The following is a 23,669-nucleotide window of genomic DNA, read 5'->3' as shown; positions in this document are numbered from 1 at the left end:
AGAGCTTGTGAATCGGAATTGGGAAATCTGTATCAATAATAAGCCCTTGTTATTTTGCATTTTCCACTCAATTTTGTGTAAAAATGTAATAACAGTCGAATAATGAGTCAAAATAGACAGCTAGAAATCACAGCTGTATTTTTTCTGTATAAGTCATGGAACGTAATAGTGGATTTTTTTTTTTTTAGCTGTTGGAGGAAATGGGAACACAAATTATATTTCCAATACGTGAAATATAAAAAGGGTCCATTGCGCACATGGCCTCAATATGTGTGTCTACATATCAATACTTTCCTCAGTTTTTCACCATTTTTTGTTTATACACAGTAAAATACTGTCAATTTCAGGTTAAGGGGTGATTTGTTGGACAACACTCAGGGGTCATAAAATATATTGTTTATTGCTCACTGTGTGCTCGTCCATTGTCCAATGTTTAATATGCTTTTTTTTTCTTTTTTTTTTAATGTTTGATGGATTTTTTCACATGGCACCCGTGTTTGGAAACAGTGCTCTGAGGGGCTCCATATATTTTAATGTGTCAGCACGTCTTTGTTAAGGTTTGATTTGAAACTTTGCTAATTTACCTGCAGCACTCTGACGGCCTCTGCAAACATGGGCGCCAGACAGCGTGTTGTGTAAACACACACACTGTCATTTAGGGCCTGCACAGAGAATGCTGAACACATGCACAGCCTCATACAAAAGCACAACACACATGTTCTTACCCTGACTATAATGACCTTGCCCTGTTTGAGCCCCACAGCTACAGCAGATGCTGTTGTGTCTTTAGAGGTTTTATCTGTGGTTATGATTTCAAGCAGCTGCATCTTATCCACCGGAGAGAAATAATGCATCCCAATCACCTACAAAACATATACATCTTATACAGCAGATATATCAACATAAATACCTTATCAATGAATAACAACACAATTAAACCCTAACCTAACCTAACACACCTTCTCAGGTCACATACTGACTGCTGCGATGTCTTTGATCGGCAGAGCGGATGTGTTGGTGGCAAAGATACAGTGAGGAGGAATTACCTGCAGATTGAAAACTTTTCTTGCATTATCTAAAGATAAAACTTTTTTTTATCACATGACCTACACAGAAATAGTCCACCCAAAAATAAAAACATTAACTCACTTTCATGTTGTTCCGATCCCTAATTATTTTCTCTCCTCCGTAGAACACAAAAGGAGATGTGAGGCACAATGTTTAAGCTGCTTATTTCCATACATTAAGGTAGATGATGACAAAACCTTTATTTTGGGGTGAACTATTCCTTCAAATTTCTGCTAAAACATTTTTAAAACTTTAACAGAACAAGAAGATCATGAAGAAGTGTAATCTTTATGTAGGACCACCAAGAATGCAGGAAACATCTATAAATACAACATTCGTTGAAGAGTTTAACAAGCAGAAATAATAATACCATTTAATACACGAGGATAGAAATGGACAGAGATATCAGGAGGGTTGTTGCACTCAGCAAACATACGCACACATCTTAACTTTCAGCTTCCACCTCCTTCACCACTTTATGTTTGATTGACAGGTCTTCCAACACAGCTTCAATAACCATGTCCACAGTCTCAAAGCCACGATACTCCAGCTGTCCTGACAACGAGGACAGAATTGCATTTCTCTCAAAAGTCATAAGACTTCTTTTTGGTTTTGTCGTTGAGCCTGAGAGAGATTATAGAATTTGATATATTACTTTCTAATACATTTTGATATTATTAAACAGCTCTCTGGAATACTTGATTCTGACTGGTCAATCACACCATCTAGCGGTCAGATATTTCTGAACAACAACCACACATCTGGGTATACAATGATATTTCATCGGTCATCCGGGTATTGCAAGTCTTTATTACTTCTCTTATTACTTTGCGATCTTTAGTAAGCTTATAAAATAATTTCAGCTCTAATAAATATTTCACTGCATTTATTTATCCATTTGGCAAGAAGTCTTGTAATTAGTGGTTTAATGAGCAGTCAGACAGTCATTTTCACAAAATAAACACCAACAGGTTCATCAGAACTCCAGTGCAAATCAGAAGTGGAATTCAGCTGTTTCTGGAGACTCTGCGATTTCTTTCTTTTCACATAAAAACGTAATTGAAAATGTACAGTCAGCTGGTCATTATCGCAAAATAAACCCCTTCTTTATTTTGTTTTTAAAAGGTATTTATCAAGTCTAAAACACATTCACAACCGTCAAAACAAATATTTTTGCCTATAACAAAAAACTGCATTATACAGGGTTCCCTCACCTTTTGACCAACACATTTTCACGCCTTTTCCCAGTCACTTGTGATTACTGGACATGAATCCTTAAAAATCTTTTCTTAAAATGTTTTAGATTTGAGCATAACTAGAAAAATATATTTATTTACTATGGAAATTGCCATGATTTCAAGATTCCATTAACTTCTATTATTTATTTAAAATATATTTATATTAACTTCCATGACTTTTCCAGGGCTAGAAATCATTTTAGAATTTAAAATTCAAGGCTTTCCAAGACTGTGGAAACCCTCACAGAAAGAAAACTTCCATCATTATTATGGATAAAAAAATAAAATTAAAAAAACAGTCTAATTTCATGGGTGTTTACAAACAGAAGGTGTACAGCACTGACACCTAGTGGCTCTCAACTGTAATAGTCTCTTTCCACACTCATGCACTGGAGTGCAGCGCCCTCTGCTGTTTCATACTATGACCTGCAGTTAATGTCAGACTGAGTATCTATCTATCTATCTATCTATCTATCTATCTATCTATCTATCTATCATGTCTGTCTATCTATCTATCATGTCTGTCTATCTATCTATCTATCTATCTATCTATCATGTCTGTCTATCTATCTATCATGTCTGTCTATCTATCTATCTATCTATCTATCTATCTATCTATCTATCTATCTGTCTATCTATCATGTCTGTCTATCTATCTATCTATCAATCTATCTATCTATCATGTCTGTCTATCTATCTATCTATCTATCATGTCTGTCTGTCTGTCTATCTATCAATCAATTGTTGACCTCTGGCAAGTCCTTCCTGCGTTGTGTCCTTTAGGATGGTGGCCACACCCTTGTCTATCGTCACCTGGGCGATACCTGCTCCCATAGGCCCCAAACAAAGGACAGCCAGCTTCCTGAAAAAATCAAAAGCACCCATCAGCTATTAGTCACTCAGATTAACCACCTGATGACATCATTCCTTGAGCCTCACCCACTTCACTTCTTCACTTCTCTCTCCGGCTGGCCAAAGTGGTTCTTGCAGGCCATCTGACCTTGATACAGACCAATCAGAGCCCTGGACTCTGACGACATAGCCAGCTTACCAAAGTTCTAGAAAACAGACAAGAGGTCAGAGGTCATAAGCGTTGACTAAATAGCTATTTAATATAAAATAGCTAGGTCACGTCAGCCGAAAAGGAAAGTAATTTCAGAGGATAGTGTCAGAGAGTGAGAGCGAGACAAAGAGACCCACAGTTCAAAGGATTTATTAACAATAAATATTAACTTCCACTGTGCCGGCGAAGACTGAGGATCCCGGCACCGGCTGCAGTTGCAGGGAGGAGTCTGAAGATGTACTGTATTCGCGCTGTGGCTGTGCATTGGGCAAATCCGTGAATAGTGTATTTGTAGGCGAGTGTGTGCGGTGTGGAAGTCAGGAGCAGATTCGTAGGGATCCTCCGTTGAAGCGTAGTGAGGTGCAGAGGACAACGCCCAGCAGACTGGATGGCAATCACTCTCCCGACACGTGAGCAGAGATGAGGAGTCCTCCGTTGAAGACTCGTGAGCGCAGAGAACAAGCGTGCAGCAAACTGGAAGGCAACCACATTCGCGACACATGGGCAGAGACAGCCAACCAAACAGATACACGAGACAGGACCAACTAGGCAGAGAGAGTGAGATAAGTTACTTCACATCAAACTTCAATCTAGCAAAGATACTGAGAACATGAAGGGCTTAAGTAGGGAGTGAATCAATGGAGAACCAGGTGCTGCTAGCATGCTAATTAGTGGCATGATCAGTGTTCAGTGTTCCCATGGAAACACTGATCATGCATGCCGGCAGCACCTGCGAGACATGAGGGAGAGAAAACAACAAAACACACAGAACAAACCGACAAAATCACTGGAGCCGTGACAGTTAGGTAACCGAGGCTACACTGGAAGGGTGATAACCCCATAGACAATAACTGCAAGGAGTTGTGTGCATACTCGAACCAGACTAAATGATTGCTCCAAGAAGACAGATTACAGGAGGCCACACAGTGCAGGTTTTTTTTCCAGTTCCTGATTCGCCTGTTTCGCTTGCCCATTTGTCTGGGGGTGAAACCCAGAGGACAAATTCACCGTAGCCCCCAGCTGTCGACAGAATGCGACACAAACTGGGGGCTTCTGTCAGAAACCACATCAACCAGGAGGCCATGAATGCGGAAGACGTGGTTTATGACTGCTACCGCTGTCTCCCTCGCTTTGGGTAATTTGGGGAGGGGAATGAAATGAGCCGCCTTCGAGAACCAGTACACTACACTCAAAATGACTGTGTTGCCATGGGGGGGGACCAGTTACAAAATCCATGGCTATGTGCGACCAGGGTCTCGAATGGACAGACAGCGGTTGGAGGAGCCCGGCCAGGGGGTTACAGGAGGTCTTATCAGTCGCGCAAATGGGGCAAGCGGCTATGAAACAGCGTATGTCCTGCGCAAGCGATGGCCACCAGAATCGCTGTCTAATGTGCATCTGGGTACGAGTCGACCCTGGATGACCAATGACATTGGATGAGTGACCCCACTGTAGGACGTGTGTCCGAACCGATCGTGGGACAAATAACCAACCCACTGGGCATGTAGCGGGGGGCGCAGTGTTTCGTAGCACAGCACGGACTTTAGCCTCCACCTCCCAGGATACCCTGCCCACCACTCGAGTGGCGGGTAGAATGGTATCTGGTATAATGGTGGAGGTCTCGACCTTGAAACATCGAGACAAAGAGTCGGGCTTGACATTCTTAGAGCCCGGGCGATACGAAAGAACAAAATTAAAACGGGTGAAAAATAGTGCCCAGTGAGCCTGTCTAGAGTTAAGGTGTTTGGTGCTTCGGATGTACTCTAGGTTCTTATGATCAGTTTAGACCACCTCCGATCCCTCTAACCAATGATGCCACTCACCCAAGGCCAACTGGACAGCCAGCAATTCTCGGTTACTGACGTCGTAGTTTCATTCTGCTGGTGTTAAGCGGTGCGGAAAAAAGGCACACGGATGCATCTTTCCGTCCGAGGAAGAGTGCTGCATCAGGTCCACTCCAACACCAACCTCAGACGCATCCACCTCCACCACGAACTGACTTGCAGGGTCAGGAGTTACAAGGATGGGTGCAGTATAAAACCGCTCCTTTAATTTAGAAAATGCTGCCTCAGCCCGTGGGGACCAACACAAGTCAGAGCAGGTAGAGGTGAGATCCATCAGAGGTGCGGCGAGTTGGCTGTAATTCCTAATGAATCTCCAATAGAAATTAGCGAACCCCAGAAACCTCTGCAATGCCTTGCGAGAATCTGGGGTTAGCCAATCGGAGATGGCTCTGACCTTAGCAGGGTCCATGCGTACTCCCTCGGACAAAACGATGAACCCCAGGAACGGAACCGACTGAGCATGAAAAGCGCACTTCTCCGCCTTGATGGACAGCCGATTCTCTAGCAGTCGCTGAAGCACCTGCCTGACGTGCTGAACATGGTCCTGGATATTCTGGGAGAAGATCAGAATATCAACACAAAACGATCATCCATGTCTCTAAGCACGTCATTTACGAGCCCCTGGAAGACGGTTGGGGCTCCTAAATGAAATCGTAGTTTTTTGTTGACTTCAAAGATTGTATTTTCACTGACAGCAGTGGAAGCAAAATCATCTGTACAGTAACAGTATAAGTACTATTAAAGGAATATTCCAGGTTCAATACAAGTTAAGCTCAATCGACAGTATTTTTGGCATAATGTTGATTACCACAAAAAATTATTTAGACTCATCCCTCTTTTTCTTTAAAAAAAAAAGCTAAAATCGAAGTTACAGTGAGGCACTTACAATGGATGTGAATGGGGCCAATTTTTGGAGGGTTTAAAGGCAGAAATGTGCAGCTTAAAATGTTATAAAAGCACTTATACAACTATAACCCAGAATATTCTTTAATAAGAGAGTTTACAGGTGTACAGGTGCAGAGCAGGTAATTCAGTGCTCACAGTGTTTATGATACTGCCCTGTGATTCAGTCTGATATCCAGCAGCGTTACCGTTTTCAACACTTGTCTGAACACACTGCAACACACAAACACAGGTGAGTTTATGAGCATGTATTGGGGACAAAATTGGCCTCAGAAGTTGGCAAGAAATTTACAAAATCTCCTTTTGGGTAAGGTGAAAATTATTCCTAAATAAAGTTTATGTTTAATTAATTGAATTAAGTATAATTAACTTTATATATATATATGATTTGTATGTATGTATTCATTTAGATTGCTACGTTCCATACAGTATGTGTGTGTTTACCTCTATAATCTTGAGTGGAGCGGGGTAAAGCCCTTTGCTTTGTTTCGACACTTTGTTTTTGACAGTTTTCTCACTGGTGGCAGACCCATCACAAAATCCTGCACCGCTGAAACAACAGATAAAAACAACAACTATAAAAAGAGGTTTAATAAATAATATTCACATCCTGTTTTAATGTTACACTGATTTTGATCGCGTTTATATTTGTGTGTCGTACTCTGCATGAGTCCTTTCTTCTTTTCCGTCGTGAATTTTTTTACCATAAAATACTTTTAACAAAGTAACATTTATAAATGTTGTTATTGAAAAGCAGTCATGCTGGTTTGTGTTTATGATTTGAGTGATATATCAACACTTCTGTTTTTCCTCTAGACTGAACGTAAATACTGTAATTACACATTTCACATCAAACTCAAACTCCTGCTATGAGTAGTGTGCTGTTGGAAAAAGAAAATGTATTTCCTTTGTTTGTCCCAAACAGATTATAATCAATATTTATATAGGAGGAATAATGTGTTGTACAAGACACTACTACAGGGGTTAATGACTATTTGTAAATTTAAAAAATACATGCATCAAGTGACATGATGACCTTTGGCCCAGAATCCTGTCATGATTGGATATATGCCACCTCTGCCCCAGTTCCCCCACCCCACCTGTCACATTCACGTGACCAAACACACACCTCACACGCAACTGTGTGCATTCAATCAGATGTCACCAGACATTTGTATGCATCCTGATAAATACAGTATTATAATCTAGATAATTATAATATTATGATATAAATTTTACTTATATATAATTAATAATATATATATATATATATAATATTATCTAACATTTCTTTATATATTTAGTATACGTATATATATATATACAGTTTTATATATATATATATATATAGAAAGAACATTACATGATTTTTCATCACTCATTCAGTGATACAGGTGAGTTTGCATACAACAGGAGACCTTACAGTAATTTACTATATTTTACTATTTGTTTCTTCAAAATACCATACTGTTACTGTTATTACAGTAAAACTATTGCAACTTGGTATTACCCACACACTCTAAAAATGACAAGATAAATAAATTACAGAAAGCTTTTGAAAGTTTCTTTCACTGTTTGATTGAGATCCCATAATAATTTATTATGATTTTACAGTAGTTTCAATAACTATAGTTATCATAGTAAATATTTTGGAAGCGACTGAATATTTTTAAATGTTTGCAAACCTGTACACACATGCATTACAGTTAGTAATACATTATTTATAACGTATATATTACTAATAATATTACTATAATTGTATTGACTCATCTGTGACACACTGCCCTGAAATGAACTCACAAAACTGGGTCAAAGTTCATCGCGTCAAAGTTCATCTCACTCAGCTTCACTAATATCGTATATATTAATACATATAAACTCATAATGAACATATGTGTAATAAGTTTGTCACCTGTGATATTATTCGCAATTCTGCAGCAGTCGCGCGCCAGCAGCACCCTCTTTTTTTGTATTCGTTCAATGCCATACGAACAAGAGGTATTTATGCAGTCACCGTAATAATATAAGTTACATTGCCAGACAAAATACTTTTACATAAATGTCAGTTCCTTTAAAACTTTACATTTTTCAGTGCTTTTTTGCACCAGCAGCGTCCAGCTCAATGACGTCACCGCTAGCGCGCATGCACGCACGCACAAGCACGAGCCCGTGCTTGTCAATTTACCGCCTTTTAAATCAAACTAGCTTTTTGTGTGCAAACCATCTTTTTAAATAATGATGTTTTTTTCTTTAACAGATGATTTTTAAAATATTAAGTCAGTTTTTTTTTCAGTTTTCTTCTTTTATTAAATTCCAGATCCCATTAAACATAAATAATAATAATAAGTAATAATAACAATAATATAAAAATCACACATACAACATAAAAAAAGAAACAATTATGAAGCAAATTATGGATAAGTATTATGCATAATACATGTATTATTCGGCAGGATCTTCTAGTTAATTAAATTCCTCACTTAAATGACCAAAGCTGCCATTTTCTTTTGACATGCTTTAGGGACTTACAGTAATTCCAGAATTATTTTTGAAATACAGAAAATACTGGCTTTAAAATAATGTAGAAATACAATTTACCTAAAATAAAAAAGAATATTTATGCCACCATGTTCCATTATTATTGCAAAATTTCAAATTAATTGCAAAATATGTTTTTTTTTACCAGTTAAAAGTCAGTAAAATAATTTTTTACGGATTTATTATTATTATTATTATTATTATTATTATTATTATTATTATTATTATTATATTTAACAAAAATCCTGACAAAGTTCTCAAGGGACTTTTTCTATTTTCGAATTAATTTATTAAGTCAAATCAAATAAAAAAAGTGTTATTATACAAATCATAGATATAAATCTAAAAAACAAATAATAATAATAATAATAATAATAATCAAAATCACAAAAAGTGCAATATTTAATCAATATTTAATACATGCCTAAATAAATAAATAAATAAATAAATAAATAAATAAATAAATAAATAAAGGAAAGTATTCTTTTGCAAAGCTTTCCGGTTTTTTTGCTCAGGCAGTGATTCGGGCTACTAGAGTTCCGCGGGGTCCTGCGGCTCGTGCACTGCTGTAGTCATTAAACAGAGACGCGACGTATGAAACTCTCTTCACATTTACAACAATAACAGGTAAAATATGTACATTTATACACTAAATGCAACAACACATATTATGGGTGTATATAATAAAGCCTGATGAAAATCTTACACAGTGTTTGACATGTAGAAGAATGAATCGCTGTCCTGTTTGTGTGCTAAAGTTTGATTTGTGCTTCATGACTGTGTTTTAACTATTATTTTACTGTCATTTGTGGCTATGTGGTGTGGCTATAGTGTAGTTTCTGCATTAGTTAATAATGATACCAAGAGCTTAAGCAGCTTATGAGATGTTTAATGTCGCTGTGTGTTTGTCCTTGTAGGCTACAACCGGCTGACAGATTTAGGTGAAGGGTCTTATCTACACAACACACCCCCACACACCGTATCTGTGTCAGAAATACATACATTATCATTAATCACACATACATATGAACATGAAAGACAAACTTAAAAATATGTGAATGTATTTGAATTAGTCTACAAAAAAATCAAAGAAAGTGACACATTTTTCAAGCAAAGCATTGGACAAAAAGAGGTTTGTTTGTTTATTTGATATACAGTATGGCATTATGTTATCTAATGCAATGACATTGACACATTTAGGTGGCTTAAATGTCTAAATACCTTTTGTGGGGCACTCTACGTTATATTTAATAACTCCCTCACACCAGATCAGTGTTAATTATAAATGCATGATATTATGCAACGCTGACATTTCTGTGTGATAACAGTACATTTATTAAGACAGTAAAATATGAATTAGATCTTAAATGTCATGTTTGCCTGTACATCTGTTGAGGTCTGGGTAAAAGCTGTATCAACATCTCACTCGAGTTTGGATCATTGACATACAAGGTTTTCCAAGGTGATAAAAATTAGGAATCTTTAAAAATGTAGTTTAAAGCACACATCAATTTCGTAGAAATGTAGTTTTTGTGTCTGATTTGGTTACATAATTTTTTTTAAAACTTTTTAAAATAATTTTATTATCTTGCCTGAGGTCCACTTATAATGTTAGTGAAGTTTGGTTTGCACCAGAACTGTCATAATTTAGTAAAATATGATAATTTTCCACCCTGTCTCTGGCACTCTGTCTGAAACGCTCAGCCTTCTTAAAACTTAAATGTAAATGCCCACTGCTCTAAATGGCTAACATCGTGCAGCCCCTCAAATACAGCCGTATTTGAAACTCAATCGGAAGAGAATGAACAAGCTCCACAACATTATAAAACTAAATTTCAGGGTTTACACATAACGCTTATCCAAAACATTGCATCCAAATAAATTAAACTGTTTACTTACTGTAAGCACAACAGTGCCATAAACTATCAAACAGTCATGACATTTGAAATATTCATGAATGAAACTGTTTACTCACGGTTTTTGCGTTCGGGTCCAGTAGTGTTTTTAACTGACCCCTCCTTCAATAACAGTTCCTCTGCTAAGCTTGAATCTTATTATGTCTGGTTCACAAGCAATCCACACTGATATGAGCTGAAAAAACTGCACACACATAGTCCAAAGCAGGATAAATAGATGCACACACATACAGCATCACATCACTGGAAATGCATCAGAACGGTCAAAGATGTCCATCTAGTTCATATTTTCATACACCAACAATTAAAAATAGGGCAGATGGGGGGCCTGGGTAACTCAGCGAGTATTGACGCTGACTACCAACCCTGGAGTCATGAGTCAGAATGCAGGGTGTGCTGAGTGACTCCAGCCAGGTCTCCTAAGCAACCAAATTGGCCCAGTTGCTAGGGAGGGTAGAGTCACATGGGGTAACCTCCTCGTGGTCACAATTAGTGGTTCTCGCTCTCAATGGGGCGTGTGGTAAGTTGTGCGTGGATCGTGGAGAGTAGCATGAGCCTCCACATGCTGTGAGTCTCCGCGGTGTCGTGCACAGTCAGCCACATGATAAGATGCGCGGATTGACGGTCTCAGAAGCGGAGGCAACTGAGACGTGTCCTCCGCCACCCGGATTGAGTTGAGTAACTGCGCCACCACGAGGACCTAGTAAGTAGAAGAAAAGGGGATAAAGAGCTCCAGCTCCTCTTATTCCACATCGAGAGTGCTTCTGTATTTACTTATTTTGTATTTTTGCATTATAATTCCCTCATACTTTGCGATCTACATCACCTGAAGCTATGAAAGTTTAGAGTGCATCTGGACTGTGAGCTGTGTAATTCTTCCTCTCCTCAGTCAGGCGCGAGCTGCAGTGCTGTTCTCGTGCGTCATCATTAGGTTTAATGTGATCTCATGTTATGTTAAACGGGATCAAATGACTATTTGACAACGAACATTTTTACAGACAGTTTTTTATTGTCGATGTTGTCGATAACGTCGACTAAACATTTCAGCCCTAGTTTATATACAAAATAATTAATAGTCTAGATGGGTCCCCTTTGGTATTCAGGAATAGTTAGGCCTATTTTTCCTGCTCTCAGTTTACGAACTGAAGTGCCAGTGGGCGGAACCAAGGGTGCGATGATGTAAATAGTCGTTGATGTTTTTTCATTGAAGAGGCGGTCATGAATTAATGTACTCCTAGTGACATAGGGAAGACGCGAATGTAGAGAATGAGGCATTTTTGCAGCTTGATTTCAATGAATGCTTTTATTGCATTGGGGATTAAGTTTTGAGTTCTGAAATTTACAGTAAGTTTTATATTAGAATGATCTTTTATGTTTTAAAATATCAAGGAAAAATGTATTCCTCATGACATGAACCCTTTAAATTGACTTTCATTATTTCATTATTTCCAAATAAGTTTTCAAAAAGTTTTCATATTTGTTCAAAAAGAAGTTTTTTTTTTTGTTTTTTTTTTTACAAATATCATGAATTTTTGAGTAATATTTTAGATTATCAAGAAGTTTTCTCAGGGTTACTCCAAATGACCTAAATAAAATGTGAATTTTCATTAAAATGCAAAATATCTGATGTTTTTTGAGGGTCTAAAGGCATCCTCTGTTTTTGTTTTTTGGTCTCATGACAACATTACACCACCTAACTTTGGACAAAAGTTTTTCAAACATTAGCTAATAATATTTTAATTTAAAACAAATTGTGTCATGCTTATTTTTTTAAGAAATTAAAAACATTATTTTGCACTACTCGTGCCAACATTTTATTTCTCCAGGTTTTAATGAGACTTATTATGAGACTTATTTATTCATTTATTTCACTCATACTCTTCTTGGACGGATACACCACATGACATTTTTTACTTTAAGCTCCAGAAAAAATTCAAATGACTTTGAACTCTGTAATTGAAAACATGTTCATCGAAGAAAAGGTGTATTCAAGTAATTGTTTTGTGTAAATTGCAGTTTGATCCGGACAAAAATATAAATAAATAAAATAAATTGACCGTCATTGACCTGTTTACAGACTGATCTTGTTTTGTTGCATGTAGGCTCCAGAGAAAGTCTTCCTCTAAAGAGACACTAATGACTTTAATTGTTCCAGGAAGTTAAAGATGGCATCTTTATTGATAAATACTCTGAGGAGCGGTCCGGTGACATCTGCACGGTCCCTCCAGTTCGGTAAGACACCTTGGGGTCTCAAGTGGTATTTAACGGACACTTCATATTTTGCAGACCACTGATCTTTGAAGATATATTCAGTATCAAAATGTGATTATCAGCAATTCAAACTTTATATAAATGACTTAAGGTTTCTCTCCCTCCAGCTTCACGGTCTCTCAGCATATCTGCCCATCTGCAAGCTCAAGGTAAGGTTCATCTTACAACCATAATATAATCATTAGTCTCTCTGTTTTACTCAAGAGGTCTGTAATACCTGCAGAGAGCTATCTATTAGCATTCTCATTCATCTCAAAAGGAATCATCTCAGTGTTATTCAGTCCAGCTGTGACGTATTTGAGCAGAATGTAAAGTTTGAAACTTGAATTCTCAGTAGCACATCATTGGCTTCATTTTCTCAGCATAACTGAGTATTGTTATTACACTTTGTTGATCTTTTTCTGTGTCTGTTATAATCAAACAGCAAAGAGCAAGAAGACTATGGCCAAACCAGGAGTGAAGAACATTGTTTTGGTTGATGGTGTCCGAACCCCCTTCCTCCTGTCCGGCACAACGTAAGTGTGTGTGTGTGTGTGTGTGTGTGTGGAAGCTGTTTTAAAGGGATAGTTTATCCATATTAATTGATGACAGAATGTAATTTTTTTTAGGTGAACTATCCCTTTACTTGCTGTTTCATCTATTCTAGCATCAGATGCTGTTTAGTGGAAAATTAATGACACAGATATTTTTTATGTTGAATTATTACTATGAAAATGTTTACAGATGTTCCAGTATGTGTCCCTTTATCTCGTGCTGTTAATACAGAGTTTAAGCACTGGAGTTTTCATGAAATCATTCTCTTTGTGTATCTTACCTCTGCTCTGTCTTTCTATCTTTATCATTAGATATGCTGATCTGATGCCGCACGATCTGGCCAGAGCTGCATTACAGTACGTAATCTCACAAACAAGCACATATAAACATTCACTCATCACTAAAACACGCGCTCAACTGATTGAATAATACGTCATTCAATATCGTGTGTGTTTTTCCAGGGGTTTGCTGGTCAAAACTGGTATCTCTAAAGACGCTGTTGATTATATCGTCTATGGAACGGTCATTCAGGAAGTGAAGACCAGTAATGTGGCCAGAGAAGTCAGTTTATCCTCTACACTATTTTTAGTTTTACAGACTCCTGTCAGATTCTGTTTAATGATTGGCATTAGCATTGTTAGTGAAAGTGTTGGCTTGTAAATTGGGTACATGCTTCTGAGAATAAAATAGTTTAGAAATTATGTTAATGTTTCCCTGTAGGCGGCACTCGGTGCTGGATTCTCTGATAAGATTCCTGCTCACACGGTGACCATGGCTTGTATTTCCTCCAACCAGGCAATGACTACAGGTACTGAACAAACACACTTACGCACAGTTGGGCGAATGCCATGAAAACCAGGTCACATTTCAGGCCAAAATCATATGAAGTTTTTTGCGCAAAGAAAATGAAGCTTATTTGAGGACCATTTAGCATTTATTCCACCATGACAATTAAAGGGATAATTCACCCAAAAATGTAAATCCTCTCATCATTTACTCACCCTCATGCCATCCCAGATGTGTATGACTTTCTTTCTTCAGCAGAACACAAACAAAGATTTTTAGAAGAATATCTCAGCTCTGCAGGTCCATACAATGCAAGTGAATAGTGATCAGACCTTTGTAGCTCCACAAATCACATAAAGGCAGCATAAAAGTAACCCATATGGCTCCAGTGGTTAAATCCATATCTTCAGAAGCAATATGATAGGTGTGGATGAGAAACAGATAAAAATGTATGTCTTTTTTTTTTTTACTCTAAATCTCCACTTTCACTTTCAGATGTGAAAGTGAAACTAAACAGGCACCACATGTGACTTTCAGATGTAAAAGTGAAAAAATAAAGGACTTAAATATTGATCTGTTTCTCACTCACATCTTATCATATTGGTTCTGAAGATATGGATTTAACCACTGGATTTGTATGGATTACTTTTATGTTACCATTATGTTATTTCTGGAGCTACGAAAGTCTGATCACCATTCACTTGTATTGTATGGACCTACAGAGCTGAAATATTCTTCTAAAAATCATTGTTTGTGTTCTGATGAAGAAAGTCATACACATCTGGGATGGCATGAGGGTGAACTATCCTTTTAAGCACATATTAACATTTTAACCACAAGTCTTATAGGCCCTGTTTCCACCTAATATTAAGAAGAGTTTTGGGTGATCTGATCACATGTGGTCAGGTGAGACACATCGCTGTTTATACCTGGTCATTTAAATGCGTCTTCTGTGACCACTCGTGTTCGGATTTGGTGGGGAGGGTCTCTGTTTCATGACGACATGCATCAGTCACTATGCCAGTGTGTTACTTTTACTTTCAAAGTCAGAAAAGACAAAGAAAGGGCGAAAAAAAAACAAAAACAAAAAAAACAGCGTGCTGTTTCTCCCAGATGCGGTTAAGATTTTATATTTAACTAAAATAATATATTATGTAAAATAAAATACAGTAACTTTTTTATTTAAAGGTACTGAGTGCACCTTTAAATCAGCATAAATTGAAGTTAGTACAGCAGATACTACCATGATGTATAAATACTACAACTGAAATAATACATCATTGTTTTTTGCATTACAGTTATGAGATATCAGTTCTTTTGCATTGCAGTAATTTGATTTGGAGAGGGAAAAAATGCTTAAAGGTGCACTCAGTAACTTTTGTCTTTGTGTCATCATGAACTTACACTGACACCTAGTGGCTTGGATGCAGCATCATTTAAAATCAGTAGTTTTCAGTTTCAGATGCCATTGTAGAAATGTAGTATTCACAGTCAGCCATGATTACTTTAATCAATTAATGAAAGTGTCAAATAACAGGACGGTTACTGAGATTAAGCGAGTAGTATTCGTCTGGTCATGTGATTCTAACGGCCAATATTGTTTCCCAAACCACTTGAGCACAAACCTCACACCGCAGTCATGACTAAACCCTCAGGAAAGTTTTCATTGGTCTTCTCATTCGTGCAATCACCTGTGAATGGCCCAGACTCCAGAAAGGTTGTGAATGGATCTGATGCCGACCAATGGTAAGATAAGCCTGCCAGTATTTTTCAATAAGGGCGTGACTTGAGCTTGGGTGGTTTGGGGGAAAAAAAATCATGCAATTCTAACATGGCAGCCCCCATGCGGGGACCTTCTCCATGTAGAATAAAACAGCTTTTATAAGGTTACTGATATGACTGGAGTCTTCATTTTAATGTGAGTGGTCATGATTTCCTACATATATTGCAAAATTACACAATTCATGTCTTTAGGAGTTAAACTTTTTTAATGAGGAAAAATTACTGAGTGCACCTTTAATTATATCAAAAAATGTCACAATGCAAAAATCCTTAATGGTCTTAAAATAGACTTCATTTTTCTTTCAGCAAAATATATTTTCACCCAGTTACTGAATGCATATTTTACATATTATATACAGTATTATCACCTGTTTTTATTTAATTAAATATTTTCCTTTTGCCACAGAGGTGACTAAAGAAAATCACAAATGAGAACAAATAAATGAGTGTGTCATGTTTTTATTGATTGTTAATTTCTTTTCTAGCTGTTGGTTTGATCGCTTCGGGTCAGTGTGATGCCGTGGTTGCCGGTGGCGTTGAGTTTATGTCCGACGTTCCAATTCGCCACAGCCGCAAGATGAGGAAGACGATGCTGTCACTTAACAAGGCGAAGACCCTTGGCGCTCGACTCGCTCTCCTGGGCTCCATCCGCCTCGCTCACCTCGCGCCTGAGGTACTACATTACCCATAATACACCTCACATATTACCCATAGAGCACCTTGTGTGTGAGGAACACAATCTTGAGTCATCTTTATAGGTGCACTCAGTACGTTTTTGTTCATGTCGTTTTGGACTTACACTGACCCCTAGTGGCCTGGCTGCAGCATCATTCAAAATCAGTAGTTTTCAGTTACTGATGCCACTGCAGAATTTCACTATTCACAGTGAGTCATGATTAATTTAATCCTTGAATGAAAGTGTCCAATAACAGGACGGTTACTGAGATTAAGTGAGTAATATTTGGCTGGTCATGTGATCTGAAAATGGCGGCCCCCATGAGGGGACCCTCTCCATGTAGAATAAAACAGCTTTTATAAGGTTACTGTCTTCATCTCATGTGAGTGCTCATGATTTTATACATATGTTTCCAAATTACAATTAATTTCATGAGGAGTAAAACTTTTTTAATGAGGAAAAAATTAGTGAGTGCACCTTTAAGGTAATTTAGCCTGTGATTTTACCATTGTACAATACGAGATATTCGGCATGACATAAAGCAGAGTTTTTACCCCATTAGCAGCAAGAATATAAGACACCAATGTACAATAATTACATTTATAAATACAAATAATCATAACAAACAATTCATCTACCAAGCAATAGTTCATTACCTCTATTAAGTTAGTTTACGGTTGCCAAACACTCCTGAATCTCTGTCTGTATATATTTCTGTGTGTATTTAGCTGCCAGCTGTAGCTGAATTCTCCACCGCAGAGACGATGGGTCACTCTGCAGACCGTCTGGCCGCCGCCTTTGGTGTGACACGTGTGGAGCAGGATGAGTTTGCACTGCGGTCTCACACTCTCGCCAAGAAAGCTCAAGATAACGGGCTGCTCAGTGATGTCATCGATTTTAAAGTGCCAGGTGACCAATAAACACAATTATTTTCAGTTCAGCTCTTTATAGTCAGATAAAAGGTTTTGTTTTTGTTGTTCGTGTTAATTCAGCTTGCAGACGTTTGCCAGAGCAAATGGTTTAGGCTGTAATACTAGATTTCATCAAACTTAACACTGAGTTTGTTGTTTTTGTCAAGCATGAAGCTTTGATTTGAGCAGTTATGACGGTTCATGTGAACGATGCGTGTGTCTCAGGGAAAGATATTGTGTCCAAAGATAACGGGATCCGTCCTTCCTCCATGGAACAGATGGGCAGACTGAAACCCGCCTTCATCAAACCTCACGGCACTGTGACAGCTGCAAACTCTTCCTTCCTGGTCAGTTACACACCAGATTATTAAATATTTCTTCTCTTTTGTTTTCATCAGCTCTTTATTTTTTAAGGTATTTCTGTCAGATCTTTCAATCACAGATTAACTTTTCCGTGTGTGTGTGTGTGTGTGTGTGTGTCTGTGTCTGTGTGTGTGTGTGTGTGTTCTCTCAGACTGATGGTGCATCTGCAGTCTTGATCATGTCAGAAGAGAAAGCTCTTGCTTTGGGTTACAAGCCCAAAGCGTATCTCAGGTACAGAAGCAAGAATAGTTTCCCTAACCCCAACATAATTTGTATTTAATTTTATAATGTAGCCTTGAATCTTGTTTGTCATAAGGTAAAAGTTATTGAAAGTTAACTTGAACGTAAAGTCGTTTTCATGAATTAAGTTAACAGTTTTCATAAAGGTGCTCAGGTGTTGTGGAATAAGTAAGGGAAGTCAGCCTGTCATTTTTGCAAAACAAACCCCTAACAGTGTGATTGCGAAAGCAGAGGGGTTTCGTATCACCCTTTACAGTGTAGTGGTCATGCACAAAAATATTTGACCGCAGACTGCTACGATTGACCTATCAGAATCAAGTATTTCAGAGAGCCATGGAATAATCAGCATTTAAAGTGTCTCTATTTTACAGATTTCTGAACATCATGTGCACTACAGCAAACAGTGGCACATGGTGTTACTGTCGATGTTGTAATGTGTCTGTTTGTTTTTATCTTTAGAGATTTTGTGTACGTGTCTCAAGACCCAAAAGACCAGTTGCTTCTCGGGTGAGTTTCTGCCTATTTTCTTCTTTTTCTTTTTCTCTCTGTGTCAGGATTATGAGGTTTTGTTTTGTGGATTTTATTATTGTTGTGGTTGTGTTAGTGTCGTAGTGAGAAACAGCATGTCGTACAAGTTTGTGATTGATATTCCTACAGTCTGCAATAAAATGAGGATACTCCAGATTAGGCAGAGATTTCTTTTAGAAATATAAGTCTCTTTCATAAAAGACATAGATTGATTGGTTTGACCAAATATTCATTCTTTTCTGCTTAATTGGTTATCAATTTCCTAACATTTAAATATATTTTTTTAAATATTTACACTTTTCTACTTCATCGATTATTAATTTACCAATATTCTGATATCTTTTACCAATATTCACACTTTACTACATAATCGATTATCAATTCCCCAATATTCCGATTTTTTTTTTTTTTACCAGTATTCATACAACAATCAGCCACAACATTAAAACCACCTGCCTAATATTGTGTAGGTCCCCCATGTACATCACAGAAAAGCATTCTGAGATTATATTCTTCTCACCACAATTGTACAGAGCGGTTATCTGAGTTACTGTAGACTTTGTCAGTTTGAACCAGTCTGGCCATTCTCTGTTGACCTCTCTCATCAACAAGGCGTTACTGTCCACAGAACTGACGCTCACTGGATGTTTTTTGTTTTTGGCACCATTCTGATAAAAGTTTCGAGACTGAGGTGCGTGAAAATCCCAGGAGATCAGCAGTTACAGAAATACTCAAACCAGCTCATCTGGCACCAACAATCATGCCACGCTCCAAATCACTGAGATCATATTTTTCCCCATTCTGATGGTTGATGTGAACATTAACTGAAGATCCTGACCCGTATCTGTAATATTCATACTTTTCTACTTAATCGGTTATTGATTCCCAAATATTCCAATACTTTTTACCAATATTCACACTACGTAATTGATTATCAGTATCCCAATATAAATATATATATATTTTTTTTTTACCAACATTCACACTTTTCTACTTGATTGGTTATTAATTTCCCAATATTCAAATAATTTTTTTTTTTTTACCAATATTCACACTTTACTACTTAATCGTTTATCAATTTCCCAATATTACACATTATTTTTTATTTTTACAAATATTCACACTTTTCTACTTTACCGGTTATCAATTCCCCAATATTAAAATATTTTTTTTAAAATATTAATATTTTCTACTTTATCGATTATCAATTCCCCAATATTTCGATATTGTTTTTACAAATATTCATGCTTCAAACTTTTCTACTTTTTCACTTATCAATTCCCCAATATTACAGTTTTTTTTTTATTTTATTTTTTATTTATTTATTTATTTTTTTTTACCAATATTCAATCTTCTCTACTTCACTGGTTATCAGTTCCCCAATATTCTGATATATTCTCCAGAAAGAAACATTTAGCATCAAGCTTAACAGTAAGACATGTTTCGAAACAAAGATCAAAATAAATTTGTGACCATTCAGATCAAACATCAAGTTTGCAAAATGGCATGAATAATATTATTTAATGTATAATGTATAATGCAGAACTGTTGTAGCCTAATGGTTATTTATTTATTTAATTGATTTAATAGTGTGTTAGTGCAGAAATCAAACTTTGTTTCCGCAAATAAAATAATCAAATAAAATATTAGTTGTAATAGAAAATTCTTTAATGAGATATTAATATGTAAATAAGCAATTCTTCCTGTTCTTTTCTCTTTCTCTCTCTGTGTCTGTCTCTCTAACACTCTCTTTTCTGATTAATTGTTTTTCTCTCTCAGACCAACTTACGGCACACCAAAGGTCTTGGAGAAGAGCGGTCTAACCATGAACGACATCGATGTATTTGAATTCCATGAAGCTTTCGCTGTGAGCATCACATTTAGTTTTTCATTGCAGTGAATTTGTGTGGTGCAATTACAGTGATTGTTGATATTGTTATATAGACACTTTTAGAGTGATTGACACAACTCTTATAAATGTGCTTTTCCTCATCAGAAACTATAGAAATCAGAGCTACTGTCTAGTTCATTGCTGGGCAGTAGGACAGTTGAGCACTTCAGGGAAAATGCTGGTATTTAATTATTGAACATCATATATGTTCAGGAATATCTCACTGTGTCCTAACCAAGTGCAAAGCGATAACGTTCTAGCAACAAGCATTTATTCCACACGGAAAGCAAAAATACTGCGACATAGTTGATGTTTAATAGACAGTTGACACTGCTCAACACCACTGAACCAAAAACCAAGCTAACAGCATAATGTCCTGTTGCGACTAGTGTGTGGTTTTGGTCATAAATCAGACCGTCATTTTATCTCCCAAATCTCTTGAACTGACTGATGAACAGCTGTCCGTGGTAAGGTTAGTTTTGTGTTAATACAGATCAAGCTGTCATGTCATTGTATGTATAATTAATCGTTCATTTTAATTTTGTGTTTTTTTTTTTCCCAGGGTCAGATCATGGCAAACCTGAAGGCAATGGACTCAGACTGGTTCGCTCAAACGTACATGGGCAAAAAAGCTAAGGTGTGTGTGCATGTTTTCGGAATGGGTGGTTAACGATCTAGGCTGGTAACAGAAAGGTTGTGGGTTCAAACCCCAGGAGGGCTTGATTCATGAACTATCACCATTGTGCCCTTGAGCAAGACACTTAACCTTAGGATACTCCAGGAGGACTGAACCTGAAGTCATTAACTTGTAATAAAAATGTTCTGCAAGAAAGCATCATCTAAATGAAGAATAGAAATAATAATAACAATAATAATAAAAGTTTAGGATTTTTTGTTTCTCAGTTTTAAATGCATGTGGTTTCTGAAACTCAGGTTGGTGCCCCTCCGATGGAGAAGTTTAACACATGGGGTGGTTCTCTCTCCATTGGGCATCCGTTTGGTGCCACAGGCTGTAGACTGGTGACCACCGTAGCCCACCGGCTGCAGAAGGAAGGGGGTCAGTACGGCCTGGTGGCAGCCTGTGCTGCTGGAGGGCAGGTGAGCTTGTACACAGACACATCTCTTTTCCAAACTACAATGCACATCTGCACAAATGTGTGCTGCATCTATAGAAATATCCTCTTACTATTCTCTTGCAATTCTGTTTCAGGGTCATGCTATGGTGATTGAAGCTTATCCTCAGTAATCTCTCTATAGCTACAAGTATGGTATTCAATAATGAACTGCACACACAAAAATAAATCCTGTAAATACTAAAGTGCCGTAATGCCTTGACAAGAATTGTCCCTCAAATGTTATCTGTGGATTCTTGGTTTGAAATCCTGTGACTTGGTTGTAAATGTTCACATAGCTTTATTTGAGAATGTGTTAATGATAAAATCAGAGGATACTCCGCAAGTTGGTCATATGATATTTTTGCATTCAGAATGTAGCACTTAAAACAGGCCAGTTGGAAGTCACCAAGCGTTCTATAACTCAAAACTTACCTGTAATCTATCTCTCAAGTGATATGGTCATGATGTGGCTTATATAACCAATACTGATATTAGCAGCCATGGTCAGTTTATGGTGTTTAGCTCTTGAGGACTGGATTGTAAGAAAGTCTAAATCAGCTTTAAAGACGAAGGTTTCGCACTTAAACACACGAGTGCCTCAAGATTCAAGAAGGTGAAGCTGTGGGGAGTCTGTTGTCTCCTTTCCACATTTTGCTAACAATTTCTACAAATAAACATCATTTAAAAATTGTCAGATATATTCACTTTTTTTCATGTTCTTTATATGGCTATTGATTGTCACATTTATAAGTCATTATCAGACAGTAGTGCTAAACAGACCAGCACTTCATGTATGTTAAAATATGTAATATATACAGTATGTATATATACAGCTCTGGAAAAAATTGAGACCACTGCAAAATTATCCGTTTCTATGGATTTACTATTTATAGGTATGTGTTTGAGTAAAATGAACATTTTTGTTTTATTCTATAAAGTACTGACAACATTTCTCCTAAATTCCATATAAAAATAGTTTAATTTAGAGCATTTATTTGCAGAAAATGACAACTGGTCAACATAGCAACAAAGATGCAGTGTTTTCAGACCTCGAATAATGCAAAGAAAGCAAGTTCATTTTCATTTTTAAACAACACAGTACTAATGTTTTAACTTAGGAAGAGTTCAGAAATCAATATTTAACACTGATTTCCAATCACAGCTTTCATGCATCTTGGTATGCTCTCTACCAGTCTTTCACATTGCTGTTGGGTGACTTTATGCCACTCCTGGCACAAAAATTCAAGCAGCTCGGCTTTGTTTGATGGCTTGTGGCCATCCATCTTCCTCTTGATCACATTCCAGAGGTTTTTAATGGGGTTCAGGTCTGGAGATTGGGCTGGCCATGACAGGGTCTTGATCCGGTGCTCCTCCATCCACACCTTGATTGACCTGGCTTCTCTGTGTGCCATGAAGCATTGTCATGCTGGAAAAAACAATCCTCAGAGTTGGGGAACACTGTCAGAGCAGAAGGAAGCAAGTTTTCTTCCAGGATAACCTTGTACGTGGCTTGATTCATGCAGCCTTCACAAAGACGAATCTGCCTGATTCCAGCCTTGCTGAAGCACCCCCAGATCATCATACACACACACACACACAGAGGGTACAGCAGAGCTAAAGGCACACCTTAAGGAAAATTTACCACAGATACCCCCCTTTGACTTACTGGACAGTTATTAAAAAACATTTGTTTTCATTACCTTGAACAAAAGTGAAAATGACATAGGTATTTTTTCTCAAAATAAATGTGATATCATTTATTTGCCATATTTTAATTGTTTTATTTATTTTTTATTTATTTATTTATTTTTTTTTTAGATCAAATGACCTCAAAATCGAACTTTAAACACTACATGCAATGATCTCATGGATCAGGAATATTTTGCAGTGAATAGTGACAAACAGGCGTTAAGGAAAGTACCATAAGGCCCCTTGTACCATATGCAGTGTTGGGTAAGTTACTCTAAAAAAGTAATTAATTACTTTTTACTACTTTACTACT

The 23,669-nt window shown here is 37.2% G+C and overlaps 1 protein-coding gene and 1 long non-coding RNA gene across 5 annotated transcripts; one reads left to right on the top strand and one right to left on the bottom strand.

Moving 5' to 3' along the window:
• Window positions 1–1,337: 1,337 nt before the first annotated feature.
• Window positions 1,338–8,144, bottom strand: LOC127409760 (uncharacterized). Of its 2 annotated transcripts, XR_007892034.1 has the most exons (6): window positions 8,029–8,144; window positions 6,561–6,666; window positions 6,255–6,329; window positions 3,540–3,914; window positions 3,246–3,364; window positions 1,338–3,168 (listed from the first exon to the last, which is right to left on the bottom strand). It is a non-coding gene; the product is annotated as an uncharacterized LOC127409760 (long non-coding RNA). The 2 variants fall into 2 exon arrangements; XR_007892035.1 differs by lacking the exon at window positions 3,540–3,914.
• Window positions 8,145–9,175: 1,031 nt separating this feature from the next.
• LOC127409668 (trifunctional enzyme subunit beta, mitochondrial-like) lies at window positions 9,176–22,361 on the top strand. 3 transcript variants are annotated; one of them, XM_051644398.1, is made up of 17 exons: window positions 9,220–9,281; window positions 9,572–9,595; window positions 12,726–12,802; window positions 12,949–12,990; window positions 13,266–13,356; window positions 13,687–13,731; window positions 13,837–13,936; window positions 14,096–14,183; window positions 16,429–16,616; window positions 17,348–17,528; window positions 17,756–17,877; window positions 18,045–18,124; window positions 18,593–18,640; window positions 20,441–20,528; window positions 21,115–21,189; window positions 21,486–21,650; window positions 21,763–22,361. In XM_051644398.1, exons 3-17 carry the CDS (start codon window positions 12,736–12,738, stop codon window positions 21,796–21,798), a joined length of 1,416 nt encoding a protein of 471 aa, XP_051500358.1. In that variant the 5' UTR covers window positions 9,220–9,281; window positions 9,572–9,595; window positions 12,726–12,735; the 3' UTR covers window positions 21,799–22,361. The 3 variants fall into 3 exon arrangements, with proteins under 3 accessions (XP_051500357.1, XP_051500359.1, XP_051500358.1); XM_051644397.1 differs by lacking the exon at window positions 9,572–9,595 and having other exon boundaries at window positions 9,176–9,281; XM_051644399.1 differs by lacking the exon at window positions 9,572–9,595 and having other exon boundaries at window positions 9,214–9,281; window positions 12,673–12,802.
• Window positions 22,362–23,669: the final 1,308 nt, after the last annotated feature.

The sequence above is a fragment of the Myxocyprinus asiaticus genome, chromosome 19 (genome assembly GCF_019703515.2).
Source record: "Myxocyprinus asiaticus isolate MX2 ecotype Aquarium Trade chromosome 19, UBuf_Myxa_2, whole genome shotgun sequence".
Classification (NCBI taxonomy): domain Eukaryota; kingdom Metazoa; phylum Chordata; class Actinopteri; order Cypriniformes; family Catostomidae; genus Myxocyprinus; species Myxocyprinus asiaticus.
The sequence above is the reverse complement of the archived record's forward strand: the minus strand, read 5'-3'. Positions and strand labels throughout refer to the sequence as shown.

Bases quoted from the DNA above. Each gene is read 5' to 3' on its own strand.
- LOC127409668 (XM_051644397.1), top strand. From the start codon at position 12,736: ATGGCATCTTTATTGATAAATACTCTGAGGAGCGGTCCGGTGACATCT. The intron at 17,878-18,044 runs GTCAGTTACACA...GTGTTCTCTCAG, and splicing joins CTGCAAACTCTTCCTTCCTG to ACTGATGGTGCATCTGCAGT. The intron at 21,651-21,762 runs GTGAGCTTGTAC...ATTCTGTTTCAG, and splicing joins CCTGTGCTGCTGGAGGGCAG to GGTCATGCTATGGTGATTGA.